General features: G+C 42.9%; 1 protein-coding gene across 2 annotated transcripts in view; it reads right to left on the bottom strand.

Annotated features, from left to right (window-relative positions):
- LTBP2 (latent transforming growth factor beta binding protein 2) overlaps positions 1 to 27,366 on the bottom strand; it is a 160,674-nt gene that overhangs the window by 7,917 nt on the left and 125,391 nt on the right. For both annotated transcript variants that reach the window (XM_077323234.1, XM_077323233.1), the window contains 13 exons: positions 26,801 to 26,920; positions 25,081 to 25,206; positions 22,608 to 22,733; positions 16,433 to 16,555; positions 14,409 to 14,534; positions 13,438 to 13,560; positions 12,986 to 13,117; positions 11,456 to 11,581; positions 8,807 to 8,950; positions 6,943 to 7,134; positions 6,501 to 6,584; positions 1,432 to 1,560; positions 1,070 to 1,210 (listed from right to left, as the gene is read on the bottom strand). In XM_077323234.1, the coding sequence (XP_077179349.1) occupies positions 1,070 to 1,210; positions 1,432 to 1,560; positions 6,501 to 6,584; positions 6,943 to 7,134; positions 8,807 to 8,950; positions 11,456 to 11,581; positions 12,986 to 13,117; positions 13,438 to 13,560; positions 14,409 to 14,534; positions 16,433 to 16,555; positions 22,608 to 22,733; positions 25,081 to 25,206; positions 26,801 to 26,920 (1,692 nt within the window). The remainder of the gene's footprint in view (positions 1 to 1,069; positions 1,211 to 1,431; positions 1,561 to 6,500; positions 6,585 to 6,942; positions 7,135 to 8,806; positions 8,951 to 11,455; positions 11,582 to 12,985; positions 13,118 to 13,437; positions 13,561 to 14,408; positions 14,535 to 16,432; positions 16,556 to 22,607; positions 22,734 to 25,080; positions 25,207 to 26,800; positions 26,921 to 27,366) is intronic.

Below are 27,366 nucleotides of genomic sequence, written 5' to 3' on the forward strand. Positions count from 1 at the left end.
AGAAAGCACAGTGAAGTGTGTGATGTGTCTACAGGTTCGGTAAACACAGACCACAAAGTTCTTCCAAAACAATCAGCTCTCTATTCAATCCAACACTAACTCCAAACACCAAGCAGAGAACATGGACGCAAATTTATATATACTTTAGAATGCCTGCCAAAGAACCTGATTGGTCCTAAGCAGGAGCAGTTTATTGGTCTATTTAGAGCAGTGGTTCTCAACCTTCATAATGCCGCAACCCTTTAATACAGGTCCTTATGTTGTGGTGACCCCCAACCATAAAATTATGCAAGAGTTCTTTCACAGAAATTAAACCGAAACTGGCCAATGGTGTGAAGATCCATTGTTCATGATTGTATATAAATTGTTTTTTTCCCCAGGGTTTCCTAGTTCAGTTCTGCCTCATGTCCCACCATGCCAATCTTGCTCTTTTCCACTGCTCCAGACAGATGGATGCTCTATCTCGATCTACCCCGCAAGGCTGTTGGGTGGATGGTGCCCCCCCTCCCGGCCAAGCTGCTGGCCCTGCCGCAACCCATGTGAAAGGGTCATTTGACCCCCAAAGGGGTCCCGACCCCCAGGTTGAAAACCCCAAGATTTAAAGAGTCAATATACAAATGGTGATAGGTTGCAATTGTTCAGTTTACACCCCATATTTGCACAAGGTTCCGTGGCATAGAATGCTGACATACATAACAATGTGACAACCTGTACTGAAGCCAAAGCTCAAGTTCAGTACTGCACAATGCGCAATGCTGGTCCATGACTGGTTCATGACTGGTCCATCAGCTCCACTGCTTTGTTTTGGGTGGATGGTGGTTCAGATCCTTAGTATTTCAAGTTAGAAGTTGTTAGGTATTGTGGCTAGGAAAGCCTGAGATGATGATAAAGACCTTTTGCTTGAGAGAATAATCAGCACAGGTATGGATGAATCACTGGCGCAGTCCAGTATAGAACAGTTCCTTTCTCTGTGTGTGTATGGGCTGGAACGATCCCTCAAACTACATAAAATGCCAGGGTTCTTCTGGCAGAGCAGTTCACATCATACACTAGACAGAACAGGCCTCACCTGCATTGTTGGACACATTGATACAGCGGTTGCGGGTGGCATCCAGCACCAGGGGAAGGCTACAGAAGCAGTGATAGGAGCCAGCTGTGTTGAGGCATTTTCCATTTGCGCAGGTATCTTCATTCTCACACTCATCTAGATCTGCAACCACAGGAGTTCAACACAAAGCTTACACCATCAAATGCAGAGGCTGACCTTTATCCTCCCTCAAGCAATGTCCCCTGCCCTGCCCCCAAACTAGGCATGCATGGGGTTACAAGCAGCACTTCTCCCTCCCCTCAAATCTTTTCTCTAATTGAAGTACCATTCCCTGGGATGATGGCCCTACATGTGCATCAAAAAGCAAGGAACAGCCTTCTCACCAATGCATTCAAGCTTGCTGGAGTCAAAGAAATAACCAGTGTGGCAAAAGCACGTATATCCTGGCACGGTGTTCACACAGTGTCCATTTCGACAGACTTCAAGGCCAAACATTTCACACTCATCAGCATCTGCAGAGAGAGTTCCAGGTTTTTGTTTGCTTTTGGTTGAGTATTCTCTTGTTCCTAATTTGCCTGTGTCCAAATGTATGCTACTTCATGCAGATTTTATGTTGATTTTATGGGTGCTACTTCATGCAGATTTTATGTTGGTTTTATGGGTGGTTTTACCACTTTCTTGGGATGTTCTTTTTTTAAAAAAACCAAACTGCTATTTTATTGTTAACTTTATTTTACTTTTGCTGTTTTTCTTTTAATGACTAAAAAGGTAAAGGTAAAGGTATCCCCTGTGCAAGCACCGAGTCATGTCTGACCCTTGGGGTGACGCCCTCTAGCGTTTTCATGGCAGACTCAATACGGGGTGGTTTGCCAGTGCCTTCCCCAGTCATTACCGTTTACCCCCCAGCAAGCTGGGTACTCATTTTACCGACCTCGGAAGGATGGAAGGCTGAGTCAACCTTGAGCCGGCTGCTGGGATTGAACTCCCAGCCTCATGGGCAGAGCTTTCAGATTGCATGTCTGCTGCCTTACCACTCTGCGCCACAAGAGGCTCTTTAATGACTACAAAATGCTTAATATGGTTTGAGTCCAGCGCTACCTTTTAAGAACAACAAAGTTTTATTCATGGTATAAGCTTTCATGTGCAAGCACATTTCTTCATATTGTGAGTAAAATTTTGTTGGTCTTAAAAGTGCCACTAAACTCAGACTTTCAAAAGGCAAAAGATTTATACGATCTGAAGAGAAACCAGACCTTGTACTGCTGCTTCAGACCAACACAGCTACCATCTGGATGTAAAATGCTTAGACTGTCATAAACTAAGTATACATTTCTAAAATAAAAAAATATATACAATCAGATGCAAAAACAAAATATCCTAATATGACAGGGATCCTGTTCTGTTTACCCCTAGGATGCTAGTTGGTAGTCCCTGGGATTCTTTCCCACATTGATTTAATAATAATATATAATAATATAATTTTTTATTTCTAACTAGCCCTTTCGAATCACTCAGTGTGGACAACAACAGAAAAATCAACATATAGGTTTAATTTTTCTAAAACATTTAAACAATTTACAGTTGTATACAGCAATTCGAGCTAAAATTCCTAGACAGGGATCCTTTAACAGGGAGCCGATCTGTGATTTCCTCCTCCTCTCAGCGGCAGGGTCAGCTACCTTGGTGGATGTTATTGTGGGCCTCAATCATAATACCATTGGAACAGCTCAATCTTACATGCCCTGTTGAACTGATTAAGATCCTGCAGGGCCCTGATTTCTCCTAGGAGCTTGTTCTAACGGGCTGGGGCCAGGACTGAAAAAACCCTGGCCCTGGTCAATTTCACCTCTTTCAGGATGGAGACCCTGAGCAGATGTTGATCTGAAGATTGTACTCTGGTCCCCATTTAGGGCTTTAAAGGTTAATACCTGCACCTTGAACCTGATTCAGTCTCCAATCTGGAGTCAATGCAGCTGAGCAAGCACTGGTGTTATAAATGCTTTCCGCTTAGTCCCTTTCAGGACTCATGCAGCCACATTTTGTCTACTGGAGGATTCCTTGGTGTTGCAGGAGATTTTGAGATGCACTCTATGGTGTGCATTATTTTCATGCACGGTGGTGGCATGGCTTGTTAATGTTTTGGGTCCAACTGAACAACACATGAAAATATATCTAATAATCTCCTGCATCATGATATTGCTGGGAAGCCTGGTAACATTCAGTCCACTTCATTTATTTGGTTAAATAAGAGAGCCAGTACAGTACAGTGTAATGGTTAGTGTCAGACTAGGATCTGGGGGAACCAGGTTCAAAGTCCCACTCTGCCATTGAAGTTCACAGGGCCTAACCTACCTCACAGGGCTACTGCAAGGACAAAATGCAAGAGAGAATGATATAAACTGCTTTGGGTTCTCATTGGGGAAAAGGACACAGTATAAACCAAATAAACAAACTTAACTTTTATACAAAGTACAATTATTATTATTTATTGAATTTATATCCCACCACTTTCTGAAGACTCGTGGCAGCTTACGAGGGGCTCTTCAGATCCAAAGTGCCACCCATAATTCTCATTATATAGAGTTATAACTATCTAATCCAGCCTTTCTCAACTTTTTACCATTGAAAACCCCTGAAACATTTAGGCTTCGAGATACCCCAGAAGTAGCATGATTGTGCAGATTATGGTTGGGAAGCATAGCTGTGTACATGCCCATCTGGGGTCCCTTCCCTGCCCACCACCTACAGACCTGTCATTGGCCATTTTGGGAGGGGAGGTGAACATGACCATATACTGTCATATCATCCAATAATGTTTAACACATTAAAAATATATTTAAAATTAATCAACTCCCACCCATTTGGGAAACCCTTCCAGGGCTGTCAAGAAACCCCAAGGTTACACAAAACCTTGGTTCAGAAAGCCTGATCTACTCAGTACTAAGATTATTTTAACCGTCCAAATTATCTCACAGTCTCGCCAGCTATATCTGTTGATCATCTCAGTTTAGCTGCCCTGAGTCATTAGATGGAGACTGGAGGAACTTTGCATAGAATTACATTGTAAAAGTGCTCCCAATGCTAAGATGCTGTAATTATTTTAAAATGTTTACACCTGATCTGCTGGGCAGTTACTGCAATTAATGCTGTTACTGGTAAGCTATTTGTCTTGGTCCAAAAGAGAGTAGCAATTTTTTTCCCCAGCTAGACACTATAGTGCACAAATTATAAAGTCCCGAATAGATCTTTTCTGGAGTGCTGCAAATAGTGGATAATATAATTCCATAAATATAAAGACATTATATCACATTAACACTAAAAATAGATGAAGGTATTATTTGAAAGCCAAATGTCACAAAAGTTTACTTCAAAGGATAAGATTCTAAAAACAAAGTTTTGCAGAGAGTTATTATATCTTCTAGCTCTATAGCACTGTGGTCTTCATATACAACTGAACATCTTCTGCATATTTTATCTGTCTCTTAATACCTTTAACGTCAGGTATCTGCAGAGGTCTGAAAGCACATTATAATTAGCTGTTAGAGACACAAACTGTGCAGTTCACAGCTCAGATATTTCTGCCGACAAAAATTCATGAAACTTTCTTAACAACCACTATGTAGCCTTACTTGCATACTAAAATAAATGCCAATTATGGGGATACCTCAAAGCCAGTACCTCGTAATCTAGAATGAAAGATAGAGGAAAGTTGGGGCTTTTGTTCTTTGACAATCCTGTCATCATAAAAATTAAAGAGAAAGGATGTCAACAACCATTCTCATGACATGGTACTTTGTTAGTCAGATAACCAATTATATTTATTCTGGTTCTTTAAATCCATATTAATATATAGTCTCTTAAGCAGAAGAGAGTGAATATTCATTCACAAGTCACCTTCTGCTCACCCTGCTCTAGCATACTGATATTGTTCACCAGTTATACTTTATAATGGTGGAATGAGCTCCCAGGAGAGCTGAGGGCCCTGACAGAGTTACCTGAGTTCTGCAGGGCCTATAAAACAGAACTCTTCCACCAGGTCTTTGGTTAACGTTAGGGCTGGAAACAACAGTGCTCCGCCTCAGGCTAAGTGGCAACATATAGCATACCCCACCCCTGGTGTGTGTTTGTGTGTATGGCTGTGGGGATCGGGGAGATTATGCTACCAATCTTCTTTTATCTTGTTTTATTATCTTTTAGCTCATGTTCTATTGTTTTGTTTTTGGAATAGTGTTTTTATGATCTCTGGAGAGTGGCAGGCTAAAAATCTAAGAAATTAATGATGAGGACATATTAAGATGAGGACATATTTAATAGCTGCTGAATTAAGATCTCTAAAAATCATTGGCAATGGGGAGGCAAGGCTTCCTCATTCTGTAAAGTGCCAGAATGTTAAAGTGTTTTAATCACAGTTTTATGATTATTGTAAGCTGCCCTGGGCCCTTGGGGAAGTGCAGCATGTAAATTTGAAAAATAAATAAATAAAACTAACACTGAGGTTCCATTCTGTAAGCTACCTGCAAGTTCACATGAATTGAATGATAACCGGGCCCAGACTGATTTCTAGAAACCCTAAGTGGGATTCTGAAATAGACCTTTTATTTTGATTTTTTGAATTAAAAAAATTAAGCTCCATACTTCCAAATAACATGAAGCAATTTCCTGTAAACCTCTAAATGCCTCACTAGTTTTGCCTGTCTGATTAGTTGGTTTCTGTGCTTAGCAAAGCTTTAGGTTCTTGAAGAGCATTATATCATTGTAGAATAACACTACCTATTATAGCTGCTGCCGTGCTGTTGCAGTGAGGCAAAAAGCCACCCCCCCCCATGTATGCACAAAGGAGGAGCTCCCCCGGTGCACGCCAGCTGCAACAGCCCCGCGTACGCAATGTGGGGCCAGAAGTGCCAGGAGTGTTTCGAAGTGGCGGCAGCGGCAGCAGGGGGGATCGGTGGCATGGGGCCCCACAGCATGATGGTGTGGGGCAACATGCTGCTCTCCTACCAAGATGGAGGCAGGAAGAGCTGGCAGGAGCAAGAGGCATCCCTCCAGGCATCCTCCAATTATGCACAGGGCTAGCCCAACCTAGCCCTCATCTGTGCCCTCAGGAGACCCAGGAACGTGGAAGAATCCACGTTTCCTTAACACGGGTCTTCCAAGGGCCTGGGCTCAGTGGCGCCCAGGATGGCGGTGACATCAAGCATAATTGGGGATTTTCCCTGAAGCCCTGTTGCCGCCAGTTTGGTTATTCCGGTCCATGCATAATGAGTCTTACAGTGGCAAAGAACTCTTCTAAATCTAATCTAATCTACAACAGTACCCACTTCTGTTGAGAAAACCAGGTCTTGCTATTTCCATGATTAGGCAATTAATGCTAGAGAACAACTCTTTGGACATTAACTCAAAGAAACACCACTGAAAGGCTTGGTGGAGCTTGGGGGGACAGATAAAAGATTACCTGTATAAGATGTCTGTCCAAAGATCAGTGTTCCTTCCACAGGAATATAGCCTTTCCCACTAGGGCAAATCTCAATATATTCCACTGGCAAACATGAAGGAGAGAAAATAGAGGAAAGAAACAGAACAGAGAGAGAAAGAGGGAGATGATTATTATCCCACTTAGTCTTGCCTACCCTAAGATGAGGCCAAAATGAGGCCTCGGTTTCTTCCAAAATTACAACATATCCTGGAGAAAATGGCTGCTTCAGAGGGAGTGGTATGGTATACCATAGATTCTAAATGGAACCTCTCCCCAAATTCTCCCCTCCACAGGCACCCCCCCCCCCTCAATTCCAATAATTTTCCAAGCTGGACCTGACTACCTTCATACTGTTCCACTGGGACAGAAGAAGCAGAAGTGTTTCCTTTGAGAAGAAAACAGTATAGGGCAAGTGCTGTACCTGAGCCCATTACAGGGCAAGGGTGAGTCTCGCAGGTGTCTCCCCAGGCTGCTCCTTCAGTGCAGCAGCACTCCTCCTTGGTGGTGTTGTTGGCCAAGACACTGTCACATAGCGGGACATCACTGATGTGATAGTAGCACTCTTTCCGCTCCGAGGGGCCAGGAAGCAAAGAAACAGGCCTTCCAGGTTCCCCTAGATTGGGGAAAATAAGGTGGCACGTAGTGGATGTTGGAAGTAAAGGATTGTGAAGATCTCAAGCACATCAGTATTTCAGAGGGGACGCTAGAGCTAGTAAATTGGACACATCAGATTCCTATTCATCCTTCTTGTCTGTTCTGCTGCTGTCTCTTCGCTTCACCAGAATGTTAATCTCAGGAACTTCATTTCTCTTGGCTATATTTCTTTTTCTCCCTGTCTTTGTCCTCTCTGACCTCCATAAGACCAACGTGAGCTCTCTGAGTCTGTTTCAGTTTTAGCCTAGATGTATAGCCAGAATGCCTCTCTCTCCTTTCATGTCATCGTATGGATTTCTTTAACAATAAAGGACATCCATTTCTTTTCTATGGCAACAAGACTTGTGTGGGCTTGATTCTAAAAGCAGCCAACTGCTGTTAAAAGGGGAAACATTCATTGAGAACGTTCCACAGGGCAATCAGCCCAAACTCTGGATTTGTAGGGAAATGCCTAGAGGTTTCATTAATGCAGTCAGTCTAGCAAAGCATGACATCCTAAAGGCTTCAAACCACATTCCCCATTTTTGCACTGTACATGCACAGCTACTTGTTTGTTTTACACTCATGGTTGAGTTTCTGTTGAAAGGATATCACATTTGCCCAGCATGAGCTGTGCTGTATTTTGTATCTGAACAAATACATTTCCTTCCAAAGAACAATTGATAGCTATCCTCCTGTGCTTCTTTGCCAAAAGATAGAGCTAAAATTATGTCAATATTAAGAAGCAAGTAATGATCTCTCCTCCTCCGCCATATGGAGATGCAAGTTTAGTCCCTGGGAATCTAGGAAACTTTTAAACAATTGTTAATTAATCCCTGAAGTGAACTTTATTGTCAGAGACTAATGGGTAAATAAAAACTAAATAGTGAATAAGACAGAGAGAGATCCCTGGGGGGGAGGGGAGGGCATGAAAAATAAAAAGGCTCACGGAGCATACAAGAGGACAGACCAGTCTAATTTCTAAAACATGGAATGACAAATAGATATGTATGCATTTCTCCAATTCATGAATGTTGAAGATTAGGACAACAGCAGGATGAGTTGGGAAAACAGGGCCATAGGAAGATCTCATCTATAGTGCTTTCTGAGGATATTTTTAGTCTCTTTTTAAAAATATTTTTTAGTCTCTTTCCAGCATATTTCAGGAACAGGATAAGGGATCTTTCCACTGTAAATCTGCAGGCTCTTCTAACAGATTTGTGTTGTTAACATTTTGATTTGGGCTGCTTTCATAAGCCCAATGCTCAGTGTCATCTGCAGATCAGAAAAATTCAGTGCGACTTCTGATCTGAGTCATAACTTCTCTTTTTTTAAAAACACAAATGCTTCCGCAGTTGAAAATAGAACTACATGATGATTCAGCCACGTATCTTTTTGTTTACTGAGGACAGTCACTCAGGCATGTTAAATGCCATGTGAGTGAGTTGGCAGGGCTTGAAATCTGCTCCATATCTGATGTCAGCACTCCCGCTCTCCTGAGAAGGTTCTGCTTTCCAGCAGAGAGAGAGCTGGTGCAGCTTTCTAAGTTTAAGCTGTGCCCTTACTATTTTAGAGAAACTGTTCTGAAGGTTTCTGATGCAACACAGTTCTTTTGTTGCTGCCGTGCATTGTTCTGTCCAGTGGAATCTCACCCATGCCTGATCGGGGGCGACACATCCCAGCTTCTGTGTCATACTCCTCGTGGTCACTGGGACACAGACACAGGAAGGCTCCTTCTACATTCTCACAGAGTGCTGTTCCACACACTGCAACCATTAGTTCACATTCATTTACATCTGTAAGATACAAAAGCAGGTCTGTCAGCACATGAAATCCTAGGGCCTTTTCGCACAGGGATCTTTGTTGCAAATTGTTTGCGGAATGAAAAATCGCCATTTAAAATAGTGGAATTCGTCGTTATGCATACCTGCCTTTGTAGTGGAATCAGTTGCGTTTTTTAGCGTTTCCCACAGGCTTCCGGTCTCGGCAGAAATCGCTAGAAAGGAAGCGCTATTGCCAAGCTCGTCCCGCCCCTGGCCGTCAAGCAGCCAATGGGCAGCCGTTAGCATGCTCCCAAACAGCCCCTTTCCCTTTAAGAAAGGTTTTTTAAAAAAAAAAACGACCCATAGCAACGAATCTAGGTAGATTCGTTGCTACGGAGAGACCCATCCAGCTGCCTAATGTGAGCTGTCGTTTGATTGTATGATCGTTTGCACGCTGCCTCGAGTGATAAAAAAAAAATCCCCCCCCCTCTCACGGGCCCGATTTTCGGCTGAATTTATTTGTAAAAAATAAAGGGACTTTATTTCAGCAAACGGGCTTTTCAGTGGTTTGTGCTTAGTGACTAAAGGTGAAGGACTGAAGCCAGGGAAGCCTCTAAACAGAAAGAGGCTCGCCGGTGCGTTTATCCCCGCTCGCTCGGAGAAAAAAAAATGGCGATCGCTTCGCCGGAAGTTTGGAGGAGAGAGCCAGGGGGAGGGACTTTGAAGAACCAGCAACAATGGTAACGCACAGGTCTTTAGCGCTACTGTTGCAGATTGGTTGCAGGAGTGTATCGCTATCCGGAGGGTGAATCCACTTTTCTGGATTCCCCTGAAAGCGCCACAACGAAGCGCTTTTTGCTGATTGGTTTCAGGATTGTTGCAGATTGTCTACGACGTCGTGGGTTATGGCAAATTAGTAGCGTTTCCAAATAGCAACCATTCTGCTACTTTGAAGCCGTGCGAAATGGCCCCTACATTCTCCGTTCACTCTCATGGATCAGTTCTGCCAAGGGTGACAATTTTCTCCAAAGCTTTCCTTCGACACAAGGGCTTCTTCCATGGTGAAGGCTCTTTATACCAAGGAAGGCTCTTTGCACCAAGGAGGCACTAACCTTAGTGGAACAGATACACAGGATCCAACACATTATACTTTATCTTAATGCCATCTCTGCTTCTAACACTCTAACTACCTCAGCCTTCCATTTGACATATTCTGAGACACATTTTTTTCAGAATATTGTTATTTAAAATTCCAGTAAACATCACCAGACTCTATCAGTTGTGTCTGAAAATACAGTGTATTTTTTTAAAGGAAACCAAAATTACAGCCATCAGAAACTAAGATAGTCACATGTCAAAAGAACCAGAGGAATATATGGTCTTAAAGAAATATATGGTCTTTATCAACTAGTATTAAAAAGTTACAGTAAAACTAATTACATTGCGGCTACAAGATGAAAGAGAAAACAAACATTCCTCAGCTTGATGTTTGGGTAAACCATCTAATTGCTATGAGGCAGGTGTTTCCCAGAAGGCACCTCTACAGAAAAGGCCCCAACTCTGGGCTCCCCCAAACTCACCTCTAAAGCAGAGGAACACAGAGAATGTAGATTTCTCAGAGTCTAATGAGATGTAGTGGCAGCAGACTTGTGGTTTTGAATTGAAAAAATAAAGGGAAAATACATCAGCAAACGGGCTTCTCTGTTGTTTGTGCTTAGTGACTGTAAAGAGCTCTGGGGAGGGACTGCAGCCGGGGAAGCCTCACTGGGTAAACGAAGGCTTGCCGGTGCGTTGATCTCCGCTTGCTTGGAGAAAAAAAAATGGCGATCGCTTTGCCGGAAGATCAGAGGAGAGAGCCAGGGGGAGGGACTTTGTAGAAACCACAACAATGGTAATGCACAGAACTTTCCCGCTAGTGTTGCAGATTGGTTGCAGGAGTATAGCGCTTTCCGGAGGGTGAATCCACTTTTGGGGATTTCCCTGAAAGCACTACAAGGAAGCACTTTTTGCGGATCGGTTTCAGGTGTGTGGCAGATTGTCAACGACGTTGTGCATAAGGACAAAACTGTAGTGATTTCAATTGGCAACCATTGTGCGATTTTGAAGGAGTGCGGAAAGCCCCCAAGTATACTGAAATAACTCCTGCCAGTGGAAAAAAGCAGCAAGAGGAAGGTGGTCTCTGGAAGAAAGGCACTAGCTGGATAAGGATTCAAGACCCCCTACCACTTATCCTCTCTCTACATGAAATCCCTTCCCCAATCCCTGGTTTTATACTTATATATATGATGACTGGTGCTGCCATCTCACCGAAACCCAACCAGGTTTTGGTGATTCATTGCAGGTCCCATTAAAATACCTTTATTGACAGGTAATAGAAGGGACAGGATTTTTTAATGGGAAAAAATGATCAAAATCAGAAACATCCTTGATAATAATAATAGTAATAGAAGCATATGCTCATCACAAAGAAATTTTGGGACATGTTAGAAGGTTGGCAGTGTCCCAAACAAGGAAGCAGGACTGCTGAGTGACCCTTACCAACGCAGTCGTGGCCTGAAGGTAAGTTTTCATAGCCACGGTCACACAAACACCGGAACGAGCCCTCTGTGTTGTCACAAAAGGCATGGCTTCCACATAGCGTCTCATTAGCACATTCATCGATATCTATAGGGAATAAAAGAGTCAGTGAGGAGTCCATTTTTCAGAAAGCCAACCCCCACACTTACCTTGCACGATAAGTCACAGGAGAGCCACTACTGCCCTTTGCAACAGAATCAAGACATAAACTCCTAACGGTGCGATCCTAAGAAGAGTTACACGCTTCTAAGTGAATCAGCTCAGAAGAGTAAACTTCTGCTTAAGATTGCTCTATGAGACCAGGCCAAAGCAGAACAGTAAACCAGGGAGACCCAGGTTTGAATCTCCAGTCTTCCATGTCCCACACTCTCAGCCTAACCTTCCTTTTGCAGTTGTTGTGATTATAAAATGGAGAAGGAGGACGTAAGCTGCTTTAGGTACCCACTTGATGGCCCTGGGAGGGTTTCCTAAATGGGTGGGAGTTAAATAATTTTAAATATATTTTTAAAATTTGTTAAACATTTATTGTGTGGTACTCAAACTCTGTGGCTGGTGCACTGCTGGTTGATACCATTGATCATGGTATATACTGAACTGCCTTTACAGGTTGGCTTGGGAGACACTGTTATGTGGTGGCTCCAGCCCTACCTGGAGGGTAGGATTCAGAAGGGGGGGGGGACTGCTCAGCGCCTTGGCCTACTATGGGGTTCCACAGGATTTGATCTTGCCCCCTATGCTCTTTGGCATCTACATGAAACTGCTTGGTGAGAATATCAGGAGATTTGGACTTGTCTGTCTCAAATATGCAGATGACACTCAGCTCCATTTAGCACTTTGTTTTGGTTGATCTCAGAGAGGCTGCAGAAACCCTGAACCAGTACTTGGAGGCAGTTTTGGAGTGGACATGGGCCAGGAATGCCTTTTACCAGTTTTGGCCCATTAACCAGCTGCAGTCTTGTCTAGAGTGAAAAATTCTGGCCACTCTGGTGCTTGCCCTGCTTGCATCTAGATCAGATTACTGCAGCAAGCTGTATGTGGGGCAGTTCTTGACAAGTATTCAGATACCCCAATTGCTACTGAATTCTGCAGCCAGGGCTTTGACTGGAGTGGGTCATAGGGATGGTGCTGAAGGCAGAGGCCCTCTCCCTGCACTGTGTACACTAGTACCATCATTCAAGGTGATAGTTTGGTACCTATGTATCTGAAGGACCGCCTACTCTTATGAATCTACCCATCCACTTTGGTCATCCTAGGAAGCTCTGCTTTGGGTACCACTGCCTTTTAAAGATTAGGCAGAGGGCAACCAAGGGAGGGCCTTCTTGGTCATGGCACCAACACTTGAGCAGTTTCCCTCCAGGGAGATTCATCTGTTGCCATCTTCCATGAGTGGGTGAAGCCTTTTTTGTGTTCCCTAAGTGATCCCTCCCTCCTGCACAAATTTTTAACTGCTTTAAATGTTTCACTGCTTGTATGTGTTTGTTTGGAACCTACCAATGCATTCTCCAAACGGTGTGCGATGGAAGCCCAGCGGACATCCCATAATGCAGCGGTATGAGCCCAAGGTGTTCTGGCATTGCCACGTGCCACACACGGCATTCCTGTATTCTTCACATTCGTCTACATCTGTCGACCAAGGCAATGATTTCAAATGAAAAGGCACAATAATAAACAGGGTCAAAACACCCCAGACTGGAATCCTGGCAATGGAAGGCACAATTTCAAGGAGAGGGTGTGCCACCTGAGCCTCCCTGACGAGCCACGTTTCCCCCAAACCTAGGCAGCCAAGGAACACAAGCAGAATGGAGCTGATAATAAACCCTGATGGCAACTGGCTGATGGAATAAAAGGGACAGTTTCTCAGCCGCTGAAGGCAGAGGTCGTCTCCCTGCAATGTGACATAAAGATCCTACACCTTTCCCCATTCTTCAGAGGTCAGCTCTTACCTATGCAGTCATCAGTTTCCTCGGAATACTTGAAGCCTGTCTGACACAAGCACCTGTAGGACCCTTCTGTATTCAGGCACTGGCCATGTAAACAGCGGGAATGGTCTGCACATTCATCTACATCTGCAGAAGCAATCAGAATGCAACAGAAAAACCTCATGTCAGTTTAACCACTTCCTTCACCACGGCCCACCTTAAGACAGATAAAGGAGGGCAGAAATCCAAGGACACATACGGGATGGTTCTGATAGCTAAGCTTCCCCAGGACCAGTCCAAATGGCTTAATTTAGGCCTGCTCTAACTGGAATGGGCCTGAATTAACATCTTTAAGAGCAGATTGGGCCTGATTGCTATTTTTTGATTCCCCAAATTTACATTCTCAGGGGGAGAGGAGGCCCTCCTAACAGCATTGCCCCTGGGGAAGCACTGGAGACCACAGTGGCCTTCAGGCACCAGGACAAGCTAAGACAGAAAGTATGTTAATCTAGTTTATTGCTAGATTCTTACATGCAGCACCTCTCTCCTCTCCCATCCCTTCTTGTACAGAGAATCCTAATTAGAAACTAATTCTGATGACTCTTGATACAAGAAAGCATGTGCACGGGTGAACTGGAATCAGCCCGCTCCCCCACTCCTCACACAGACTGGGATTTCCGAGTAGAATTGCACCTTCTGCAATTCTGAAGTTAGAATGGTGTAACTTTCTTTAGGACTACACTGTTATTTTGGATTAAACCCTGGGACCAATGCATGCTCCTGAACATGTTTGTGTGGGCTTCCAGGTCTTAGACATGAGGCCTTTTCACCACTGTCCTCACTTGCAAGAACTTGGTGGTGAAGGCTGGTAAGGCTGCATTCAGCCCCTTCCAAATCACAGGGGTCTCAGCCCCCTTAGGATGGGCTGGCATGTGCATGAGAAAGCCTTGAGTCTAACAGAATAAAGGAAGAAATGCAGACTTCTAAGAGCTTACCTTGGCAACTGACTCCACCAGCCGCGTTTGAGAAGCCTAGCGCACAAATGCAGAAATACGATCCGTGGCTATTCAGGCATTCACCGTTGGGGCTGCAAATCCCACTGTCCAAACATTCATTTACATCTACAAGAAAGCAAAGATGGCTGCAGTCCCCTTACTCAGAGCAGGGGCTACTTTATTATCCCTATCTGATTTATCTGTCAGGCCCTCTTCAGTTTTGGCTTTCTGAAACACCTGTGCTACAAAGCTGGGCACAACGCCCCACTAGTACTGGAGAAAACATCCGTTAAAAAATAGATCAAAACCCCTTAGTTCTTCTTCTCTCTCAGCTGCAAAGTTCTCAGCATGTTCCTGAGCCCTACCTATCTACTGAGTCTAGAGGGGGCATCCTGCTACAGGCACCTGTGGGACTAATATTACCGAGAAAACCACATGATGAAGGATCATGCTGTGCTGTGTGAAAAAGCACTTTTCCCAAGGAGATTTCCCAAGAATGTCTCACTGAGCTCCTCCAAGCCAGTGCTTGTGGGGAATTTCCTAGCCAATTGGGAATTGGGTCCAGGAATTTACCAGACCTGCTCCTGTTTCTTATCAGAGACAAATTGCGGGGTTGCCAGGTCCTCCCGGTTAGGGGCAGGGGATGAGGAAGGGGGCTATTGGATCCAGGTTGGGAAGCTCCTAGTGATTTGGGGATGAAGCCTGGGGAGGACAGATATGTGATTGGGGTGCAATGTCATAGAGTCCATCCTCCAAAAGCATCCATTTTTCTCCAGGGGGGCAGATCCCTGCAGTATGGAGAGGAGCTGTAATTCCAGGGGATTCCCAAATCCCGCCTGGAGACTGGCATCCCTAAGACAAAGTAACATTAATAGCAACTGGATAATAGTATTTAACCGATTATTATGTACAGCACATTTTACAATATAATACATATGAAGTACAAACTCAGTATTTTACAACATCAAAAAACTGAGAAAAGAACACAGAATAAAAATAGAATCTTGTGCCCATATTTATTATTCACTTAGAATACTTCTACATGGCCTTTTCAGAGACGCTCAAGGCAGCTTACAATTTAAAGCACTGCAATATTAAAAGCAAGCCATTAAAAACAAGCCAGGTTTAGATTCTAAATATTCAAGGAAAATGAAAGGAGAAATGGATAAGAGAATATTAAAATACTGCAGGGAAAAGTAGACACAGAGGACTATGTGTTAGATTTATTGTCGTGTTTTGCTTTTTTTATTTACTTTATTTACAAAATTTATATCCCACCTTTTTGCTCACAACAGCACTGAGGTAGCTAACAAAGCAGCTGCAGGGAATTACAGTAGAGCAAACTGCAGTGGGGAAGAAGCCCTCAGGAGGGCAATTTAAACTGGGATAGAAGTCTTTCCCCAAGACCAATCCAATCTGGTCCCCATGCAGTTGTTTTGAGTTTTAAAAGGTGATGGACCAGAGATCTCCTACATCATGGCTGGTATAGCCAAGAGTCAATAGGAAAAGGCATGAGGAGATAGGTTTGTCTTTATAAGCAGGTAAGATTTGGAACATACAAATATGTTCCTGTTTGATCCACAGGGGAGGAATTTCTTGTCTGACCTACTCAGTACAGAGGGCTTGGCAAGCCCAGGGCCTGCTGTTCAAACAACATAAGCACAAATGTATTTTTGACCATTTCCCACTTTTTCTCTCACACTGCGTTGCATTTATGAAACATGAAGGGGCTTCTATGGAGGGTGTTAAGCTGAAGAAATCTGGACTTGTACTTTCCCTCCTTAAGGCCTGTCTTCATGATCCCTCAAAGCACACATGGCAATATCTGTGCACACAGTGCCGTAGACAGAACAGAGAGCTAACTGTGTCATGTTACTGTTGTTAGCAGGTCCACATGGTCAGGAATGGAACTCTCCCAAACAAGCCAGCCACGTGCATTCTTTTCTCCTGACTTGCGATCACTGGGATGGCATGGCTACATCTGAGCCCAAAAGGCAAGTCCGTCCTCTCAGGATTTGTCATACCTTCACAGGTGGTCCCATTGAAGAGCTCAAATCCAGGCTGGCAGTGGCACATGTAGGAGCCCAGAGTATTTAAGCACTGGCCACCCAGGCAGGGAGTATTTGAGTCTTCACATTCATTAATATCTGTCCAAGTAATGGGAGACAAGATTAATGGCACAGAACAACTTGTATATACAACACTTAAGCTTCAAGAAATGCGTTAAGGGGATGCTGCAAGGCTCCTTTTTGGGATGCTGCAAGGCTTGGGATGCTGCAAGGCTCCTTTTTGTTTGTACCTTACTGCAAATAAGTAAGGAGGGAATGGTAAAACACGCAGAAAAGTTAATCTGACAAACCATTAAAAAAATTTAAACTGCAGTGCAAGAAGGATTATCCACCTGAAACACCCATGTATGAACTGCACCAGGGATCATTTATGCTATCCAAATCTCCAATGGCAAGCATATTTGAAACTCAGAAGTAATAGAGCACTTTCTCTGTGCAGTTGCTTCTACATCAGTCCCCTCTGACCTACATTCTGATAAGCTTTGCCCTTCTTATTTTAAAACACACCAAACAAAAGAACTCATATTCACACTCACACCCATGCTTCTTCATAGCACAGTGCTTTTATTCCACTTATCACTAAATTGTTATGATTCGATCATAAAAGCCCAGATAGCTGCTACTCCAAAGGGAGAAAAACACGACCTTCTCCATGAGGTCAGCCCAGCCTCAGAAGACATCTATGGCTGATAACCTTTTCCCTGCCACTCTCTTATCCAGTTGTCCCAGCATCAAGCATAGGGGGAAAACCAGTACAAACAGGCAATCACAAGTCCACAAACAGAAAGGAACTTGCAGGCCTTGACTCTTTGCAAGGAAGACTTTTGTTCAATATTTGTCTGACCATTAACTGACTGCTCCCCAGTCAACTCAGAAATGAATTCAAAGGAGGATCCAGCTAACTTTCCTATGAAAGACCCTTTTGCACAGGATGCAGACGAAATCTGGGTTTGATACTAAATGGCCACAGAACAGGGATCTAGAGAAAATCACAGCTTTCTGATGAGCAATCCTATTTGTCATCCATGGTTTCAGAGAAAGGCTTGTTGCATTTATGCTTAAACCAGAGCTTGGTATGTCTTAAGAAACCATTAGCCTCAGCAGGTTATCTGTCATTAAGTATGGCTCCCCAAGAATACAATGATTTAGGAAGCCACATGAAAGTTTTTGCCTCATGAGTGTTTTTCTGCCTCATGTACAAAAAACCTCCATCTAAGGTATTGCAGAGCTAAGCAAACAGTATAGTTGTTCTACCTGCTCTACACCTGCTTCCAAGGTAATATTACTTTTATGAACAACTTCTAGCTGCCTCCTTCCTAACCTTTATGCCTCTTAATGTGGAGTGTGGCAAGGATGGGCATTAAGACATCACATACTGAAACTCATAATGATATGGCTTAAAGGCACATGATATAGGAGACCAGCTTAGACCATTTCCAGGAACATGTATGTATGCCATTTACAGGACAATCCTATGCAGTGGGTTAGATTGCAGAAGTTTTGCATAGGACTGCACTGTTAGATTGGGAGAAAGACAGGATATAAATGCAATAAGATATTCAGCCAGAGTGTATGTAAACTGGAGAACTGTATATACATAGCTCCTTGGCATCTTCACAGAACTCATCAAGGTTAAAAGTTGGTATATCTGAACATATGAAGCTTCCTTATGCGGAGTCAGATTCCTGTTTTATCAAAAATCAGCACTGTCCCCTCTGACTTGCAGCTGCTTTCCAAAGTCTCACATCACTGATCTCTTTTAACTAGATATGCCAGGGGCTGAAACTGGGACTTTCTATATTCCAAGCAGATGTTCTACCACTGAGCCACAACCCTTCCCCTCTAAGCAGGGGAAAAGGCAGACTGGCTATTTTTATGGTGTATTTTTGAAGAACTGTTCATCTCTCTGCTACACAGGGACTAGTCTGAAACTGACATTACTTACTTGGGATACAATATACTTTGTGAAACTCAACAATGGATGTATCAACTCTTGAATGCCAAAGTCAAATTCTCATACACTATTCTTTCTCAAGCAAAAAACCGCAGGGTTTAAGAATTAAGATGTGAATCAGGGAGAACCTAACTTTACAGAGGGCAGCGTCATGCTGATGAACTTCTTTTTTGCTGCATGGACTGAATGTGTTTATACTGAGCTGGCACTGTGAACTGGCAACCCCAGGCAAAAATTAATAATTTGCACATCATGAAGACATGAGAAAACCTACATAGCTATTCATGTGTAGGCTGATCTTTGTGCTTGTGGCTTCCAGTTCACACGACTAGACTGCTGCAGAACACAATCCATAATGGAGGGGAGCCAAGACTGACAACAAAAAAACCTGGATTTTTCCTTGAGAAACTTGCAATGTTAGTGGTGCAAAAAGGCCATATCATCGGCATAAAGTAGTACTGGAACTAAGCAGCTAGCTAAAGAATGGAGGTCATATCATTAATATTAAAGTTGAAGCCAGTACACAACCCTGTCTAATACCCTTCTGTTATAGATTATGATAAATGTTCTTCCAAGCTGCACTTTATTGGGCAGTTGTAGAATCATGGTGATGTCGCAGTAACCGTAACAACCTATTATCAATTGAAAATCTTTTTAAGTACTCCCACAATCGATCCTGGGGAACTGAATCACAGGCAGCTTGCAAATCCATAAATGCCACATATAGCAGTCCTTCTGGATATGATATATACTTCCTAGCCAGATGGTGTTATACTAGACAGTGGTCAGTTGTAGACTGACAATTCATAAAGTCAGGTTGTTCAGGGCCAATAATACCCTTTTCATATACCCAACTACTTATATATGCAGTATAACCATGGCAGAAAAGAGTTTAATAAGCCGATAGTTGGACAGATCTATCACCTTTGTTACAGAGCGGGACAATTATAACCAGTTTCCAGGCTTCAGGGATTTTCCCAGATTGATTAACTACTCAGAAGGCAGGAGCGAATACATTACTCCACCAATCTGGTTCACAATGAAAGTGTTCTGATGGGACCAAATCCGGTCCAGGAGAACAACTCTTTTTCAGTTTTACAATTAAGCTTTTAATTTCCCCTGGGCAAACAACTAGCCAATCTGGTCATTTCTGCAGTCTAGATGGAAGAAATGCATTTCTAGGGGGTACAACAAAAAGACTGAAGACACTGACATTCCAGAGATTGAGCTGTTATGTAGGACATTAGCTGTCCTCAGGATCTAAATGAACTATGGAAGAGGGACCAAATATTCTTGAATTCACATCGTATTTTTTCCTCCAGATCAAGTTTTTATATTTCCCCCTTCATACTCCAAAGCAGTGCCGAGGTCAAGTGGCTATGAGTTCTTCTAAACTCTTGAAGAATCTTTCCGAGCAATATGTTTATTTGTTTACAATCATTGTCATATCACATGTTCTCTGACTGTGGCACAAGATCTTTTGGACTAATGAACAAATGCTGGTTTTAAAAGGTCAAACATTCAGTTTAACAAATCCATAAGTCAGTCAGGGGGAGTCAGTTTTCTAATACTGGATCACAAGATTTTAAAACCTAGAGTTCATAATTTTTCAGACATGTTTGCTTCTCTTGATATATATCATTCCCCTGAAAAGGAATTTGTGGTTTGCTGAGTGAGAAAATGTTTGGAGGACACACACATAGAACATGAACCCATTTTTATTCTGTGGTTAACCATAACCAAAAATGGTTATGTCATTTGACCTATATATCATGGAAACCAGTGCCAACTTCTTTCCCAATATAACCCTTCTGAGAGATTTTTACTCTATATTTTCCTTTTTTCAGTATACCCTACACAAATACACACAAACTCCACCTTCCAGGAAATCTCTCCCTCCCAATTTCTAGAAATTTCTCAAACTGAATTTGGCAACCCCACACCGGATGTATATCCAACAGGCATTTTTGGACAGTTCTGCTCTCTGAGGAGCATACTTGTAATTACCTCCTTGTAATTACCTCATACCTTGTAATTACCTCATACCTTCATCTTCAATTTCTATGGCAGAGATTCTCTGGGACTTTGATTTTACTCTGTTGGGCTTCTATTACCCTTATTTTTTTGTTCTTTCTTTTCCTTCATTGGAAACAATGGAAGATAAGGGGCCATAATTCAGACACTATAAATCCAGTCCTCACCAGACTTGGAGGGCAGGTAGACGAAAGTCATCTGGAGACCCTCTGCATGTTTGGTGTCTCTGGCATGCTATGGATCTATGCTACCATCTCACAAACCTCAGAAACTGAACTAGTTCATTTAGCTCTTTAAAGTTTGTGGCGGTTTGTGGTTTACGAGCCAGGCATGCCACAAACATTACCTTCATGTATATTACATTTACTCAGAGATACACTCCCTTTTAAATATTTTTTTCTAAAATCTTCATGCCGCATTTCTAAAGCAAGTTGTTTGTGACAGTTTCTAATAATAAAGCAATTTGTTCATTTTCTTAACTAATTATAAGAAAACAAAAGTGTTTTTGTTTCAGCTGGCCTATGTACCTGTTTAAACTTAGCTACATTTTTCAACCACTTTGCTAATTGTTTCCCTAAATCTATCTCTCTATGGTCTCTAATTAATTGGTTCCCCCCCACCACCACTTTGGTTTTGTTGATCCTTTGTCTATTTTTATTTTATACTGGCATATTTGTATCTCTAGTATCCCAGCCTAATTATTCTCACTTGGTTTTTTGACATTGAAAATCCAATATGCCTCCCTTCCTTTAATTTGTGGCTTAAAAAGATTAGACAAGCTTGTCTCGCTTAATCCTTCTGAATAATTATTCACTCTTTTTTTTTCAGTCACAGGATCCATTTGTTTTTCTCTTTGGAATTGTCTTAATTTGAGTTAATGAAGTTAGCTGCAAAGCTCAAACCAGTCATTAATGGAATATGTTCACCTCTGCTATATATTCCCAACTAAAATATATCATACCGCCAACAGTGTGAACTTCTATGATCAGAAGTTGAGATGGGTACGAAACAGGAAGTGCAGTTTGGTTAAAGGTATGCCTGGTTCATGAACCACAAACCATTTTGAACTTTTAGCCATCAAACTGGTTTGGTTTGAAGGGTTTGTGATGTGGTAGAACAGCCTCCAGCACCAAGCTTGCTAGAGACAACAAACTGACAGGGAATCTCTGGCTTACTTTCCTCTACCCGCCCTCCAGGTTTGGTGAAGACTGGATTTATGGGATCTAAGTTAAGGCTCCCCAAAGAAGATGCCTCCAGGTAAGTGCTTTCTGGGAAAATTACAAGTGTGGGTTCAGGAGTATATATAATGGACCCTGTGCAATCGAAAGACATCAAACTCTCAGGGGACCTCCCCCTGATGTTTTTCTACATGCAATGCAAGTTTGGTGAAGACCGGATTAAGGGGGTCCAAGTTATTGTCCCCCAAAGAAGTTGCCCCCAGAAAACTGCTTTTGGGGAAAGTGAGGCATCGATTCAAAAGCATCACACACCAAAAGCACAAGGAAGTGTTTCTGATGTTGGAGAATTCCACCCCCCTGTTGCTTTGAAGTTGTTTTGTTGCTTAGAAATCTGGTAAACATTTTCTTTGAGTGGAGACAGTCTGGCTGGAGATACATCCATTCCTCAACTCCCACAAACCACATTGAAAGTTCATGCTGGTTGATGTGCCATGAACTTCAGTTTGTGAACCACGAACAGGCCAAAATTTGTCATGAACTTAAGTTCGTGAGCCGTTTCCTGACCATTCTTAATCAAAGACAGATATGGAGAGGAAGGAGTATTAATGAGACCATGCCAAATGAAGAAATACGCCAAGAAAGTTAAGACTCAGTCCAGGTCATGATCTATGTTTGTACATCAAGCCTACTGCATATATGTGCCAGTGGGGCATACTGGGAGATCCAGGTTCAAACCCCTACTTACCAAGAAAAACAACAGGTAATGTGGGGTCAGTCACACTCTCTCTGTCTAACCAGCATGGTGTAGTGCATAAAAGCAGTGGATAAAGTAGGGGGGGCATGTACAGTGCCCCAATCTCTTTGGAGGAAGGATATGATGAAGATATACTAAATTAACCAGTGTTTAATTCATGACCAAGTATTACAGTCATTCTGTTAGGTAGAATGGGATCTAGTATCTTACCTTCACAGGTGAGCCTGTCAGATGAGAGTACATAGCCACCATCACAGGTTTGGCAAGTGAAAGATCCCTGTGAGTTAGTACAGATTCCCAGAGGGCAGGCCGTGGGTGAGACACATTCATCAACATCTAGAGAAAACACAGTCACCCTGTGTGGATTAATGGGGACAAGGCATTGTGCCTAAGGAGAAAAACAGGAATTGCCTACCGAACACTATTCTCTTTCAGCATACTTTTACAAGCCTTTCTAAAGAAGTTTATTCTGCTATTCATCTCTTGCCAAGTCTTAGGGCCAAGCTAGATAGGGTGCTGTTGATCTGTGTTCCTTTATTTAGGATTAATTAAAGAGCCACAGACAGCCACAAGGGTCCAGGACAGAGATGAGCTGAACCAACATTCTTCTTACACATGTCAAAAATAAGTCCCACTATGTTCAATGGTATTTAATCTTGTGGAATCGCCAAGGGTCGGGCATGACTGAACAGATAACATCACCATCATGTTCAACGGGATTTACTCACAGATAACCAAGCTTACAACTGCAGTCCTTGGAAAGAGCCAGCTGATGGCATCTTCCTGACATTCTTAATGTGTGTTTCATTTCCCCCCTTACTTTTTCCTCTTGATTCCACATCACTTTGTTATCACAGGTGATCTTTGCTCTTTGATTTGCACATGAAGACATACTGGGAATTTAATGGTGGTTCTTCATTTATCATGCCTGATCAGTGTTGGCTCCTTAGTTTATGCAGAACTGATTTACAACCATTATTTAGAGCTTCACTTTTTTGATTCATATACTATCTACCAGGCCTTAAAGATATTTTACGTCAATATAATTTGCATGTGAGTCAATACGATTTGGACCATTGAAGAAGGCCCTCAGGATTGAGATAGGTCCTTTGGTTATTATACTTATGTAACCAATATAGTGATTATTTGGAATTGGATGCAGAACTCCATTTATTATAGTATACTAGGATTTGAGTTCTCAATGCTGCCTTTGTATGCTGTTTTGAATCCTACAATAATGTGCACTGTGTAATAAATAGTTGCTGTTGTTTTTTTGTTTGCTCAACTTTGGGTTCCTGAACTGTCATGGCTAGCCAGAAGGCTCCCAACAAGCAGCCAGTCATTGCCTTGCTGCCTCATAGTACATTCGCTAGGGCACATTTGAGCACCGCAGCTGGGTACCATTTTCAAATTCTGTGTGTGGTGCAGGTGGACAAGCTGGGGCAGCAGCACAGGAGTTGGCAGACCAATGAGGCCCTTGCAGGCATGTGAGCCAAAGCGGTGGCCCCAATCTCTGCTGGCCAAGAGGTGCCAGTGGGGTGCACTGTTCCCCCCCCACACACACACACACTCACTTTCTGTGAACAAAACTGGGGCACAGTAATAATGAATGGTGCATAAGCACACCAAAATTCTTTACTGGTGAACAGAACAGGACCAGTATATGGATGCTTTGGCGAACCTCAACAATAACCTTCCAAGCCTTATTCCCTTAGCCCTGCAATTGTCCATCAATGGATCTATGCTGAATTTTTTATTTTCCATAATTCAAAAAGGAAAGAAAACCAACACTCCTAATCAAAACATCCAGTCTATGGTGTAGTGCCAGCTTGGTGTAGTGGTTAAGAGCTGCAGCCTCTAATTTTGCAGGCTGAGTTTGATTTCCCGCTCCTCCACATGCAGCCAGGTGGGTGACCTTGGGCTCATCACAGCCCTGATAGTGCTGTTCTCACACAGCAGTGCTGTCAGGGCTCTCTCAGCCTCACCTACCTCACAAGGTATCTGTTGTGGGAAGAAGAAGGGAAGGCAATTGTAAACCACTTGAGATGCCTGGTATAGAAAAATGGCATATAAAAACCAACTCTTCTTCTTCTATTGGAGGAAAGCAGCTATCCAATCAAAAGGTAAGGAAGGTACAATTCATCAGTGGGCTTTGAGGACAGTAACCAAAAAAACAAAAAAAAAAGCCCTGAACAGTCTATACATAAAAGTATGTCATGCACACATAAAAACAGGCATCTGAAATGATTGCCCCAACTGTGCTTTTATTGGGACGCCCTGGAGGTGAGGAAAATCCAGATTAGGGCTGAAATACAGAAGATGTCTGTATTAAATGTTTCATTTAATGCTGGGAGGGGGGCACCAAAGTCGTAGTTAACCTAGGGCAGAAAGCACCTCTGGGTTGGCCCTGCAGATATCCCAGTTTGAAGCTACATGGGAGTACAAATAGCAACTACAAATCTCCAGGGCTGATCCAAATGCTTCCTCCTTATCAGAAATCTGAGGTTTGGCCCTCAGATCTCACATTTTAGATTCACAGGATACAACTGCAACCTCTCCTACTCCATTTAATTGTGTCCTGTAGCCACAAGAAGGTCTCTCCCAACCATGAGGCTGGAGGGATGTATCCCTCTTCCTCCATGGGGTAGTTTCCTTGCTCACTGAACCAGGCCATGGGCTATACCTTCACACGTTCTTCCGTCCCATGATGCCATATATCCCACGCTACACGCCACACAGGAAAAGGAGCCCTGAGAATTGATACAGCGTCCTCCAGGGCAGGCACTGGGGGTTGCACATTCATCAATGTCTATACAAACAAATCAGATAGAGAGAGAAAGACAAGGAACAAAGGTTAAGTTAGGGCAAATCAACAGCAACAGAACCCGAAAAGCTGTTATCAGCAATTGCTAACACAGTTTCCGGTCATGAAACAATGCTCCTATCAGAAGAGCAAAGTGCTTAGAAATAGCCACGAATAACTGTATGCTTTTATTGACTTGTCTTAATTTATTTTATTGACTTGGCTTGTTTTATTGACTTCTGCTTATAGTATTGGTTTTTGATTGTGCAGTCTCCTGTCCCCAAAAAAGATAGTTTCTTGGGCTGCAGGATCCATGCAGAGGAATGGCTATAATGGTTGGTGGGCCAGAGGGAGGAGGAGGATGCTGTGTTTGTGGAAGAGGAAGGAATCCTGCTTTCATTTCCTTGTTCTTCACTCCGGGCTCTCACCTGCCAGTATGGTCATTCCTCCCTGCCAGTCCTGCAACCGCAGAAACAATCTTTCTGGGGAGTCAGAAGGGGCTGAAGTAATAAAGAAGAACACGTGGAAAGTACACCTTCCACACATGGAATGGGAGGACACTACGCATTGTTTTAGTTATGAGCTGTTGAGAGAGGTGGCATATAGATTTTCTAAAAAAGGTTTTAAAAAAGAATCCAAGAGAATCAAATCAGTCGTATGATCTATTAACAGCTTGCTATTCTGTCCTGATTTAGATAGGAATTAGGATACACAAAGGCCCTATGCCATTTTCGTTTTGCACTGTGTGGCTGTGGACTGATGGGCTGGAGAGAAGAGCGACAAGGAGACCATGGAGCCAGGAGAAGAAAGGCTGCCTCCCCCATCCCTGCCCTATTTCACTGAGCCAAAACAGCCTGAGGGATGTAATTTGGCCCACTGGGGGGGGGGATGCATGTTCAATGTACACTGAATACTTCTGCAAGCAGCCCACTGACAGGGCAAATAATACTCCCTGGGAAAAATGGTGCTGGTCCCAATCCAGTCTGTGGCGCTTCTAAACGGAGTTGCCATCAGGAACTGGCAGCTGCAGCAGGCCTGTAAACCCCTATGGTGAACTTGCATAAAAAGTAATTCTAGGGGGGCCCTTCAGTCTCTCCGCCATTTTCACTATCAGAACTATACTGACCTGCCATACAGAGTTGCAGTTAGAACAAAAAAATAACATATGTGAAGTGTTCTCAAGACCGTCCAACAGTCAACACATGCTAAGTGCTGTTTTCCTATTCTGAGTGTGATTATTTATGAAGGCAGTGTTCTTCAGATATGTCCTTTAAATATACACATCGATATTACACCATTCTGTATTTTAATGCAGCATCTAGGTAACCTGGGTCAGGAATATATTGCATTTCCCTTATTTCCCAGTAGAGGGAAGTCTCTGTCCTGCATATACTATATCTCCCTGCCTCATCCGCTTGTTCTGTTTTAGCCAGGACTGATTAAAGCTAAAACCTAACATACTGTAAATAAGTTAGTTCCTTTCCCCTTTTATTTTTTAGAATATATCCTACTAAACAGTCGCAAATTCTTCTGAGGATGTCTTTCTGTCTTCTTCTATTAGTAGAAATTCCCTGTGGGATCTAAACCAAAGGTTGCTTACCTTCACACTCTCCTCCATGATTCAGGGTGTAGCCTGTCTTGCATTCACAGTGGTAAGAGCCAGGGGTGTTGATACACTGCCCGCCATGACACAGATTAGGCTGCTCACATTCATTTATATCTGTTAACACAGAGAAAATATGTCCCTTAAACCAACTGGGCTAGATCCAGAACATTAAAACAATTCTGTGGGTCGAGCAGTTAGATAAGTGGAAGTCTTCCTCCTGAGTTACCCATGTCCCTCTCCAAACCAGTGCGCCTGTCCTTTCTGAAAACCCTCCTCACAGTCAGCTTCAGGATCAGGTAGAGCATTATCAAGATGAATATAAGCATCACCAGATGAATATTGTTGTTGCCCTTTCATTTCTATATTTTCATCCTCTTCACTGTCTTTATGTACAAAAGGGGGAAAGGCAAATGTACAAAAAGGGGTCAGGAACCCAGCACTACGACCAAATGAAGACAAAGATGGAATTTGTAGCTGACCCATACACACTAACAGGAGGGGAACGTTTTCAGAAAATTGTATCCAATTGTCTTGGGAGCAAGGATCATCCTTTGATAGCA

This window comes from Paroedura picta, chromosome 2 (genome assembly GCF_049243985.1).
Source record: "Paroedura picta isolate Pp20150507F chromosome 2, Ppicta_v3.0, whole genome shotgun sequence".
Taxonomy (NCBI): Eukaryota; Metazoa; Chordata; class Lepidosauria; order Squamata; family Gekkonidae; genus Paroedura; species Paroedura picta.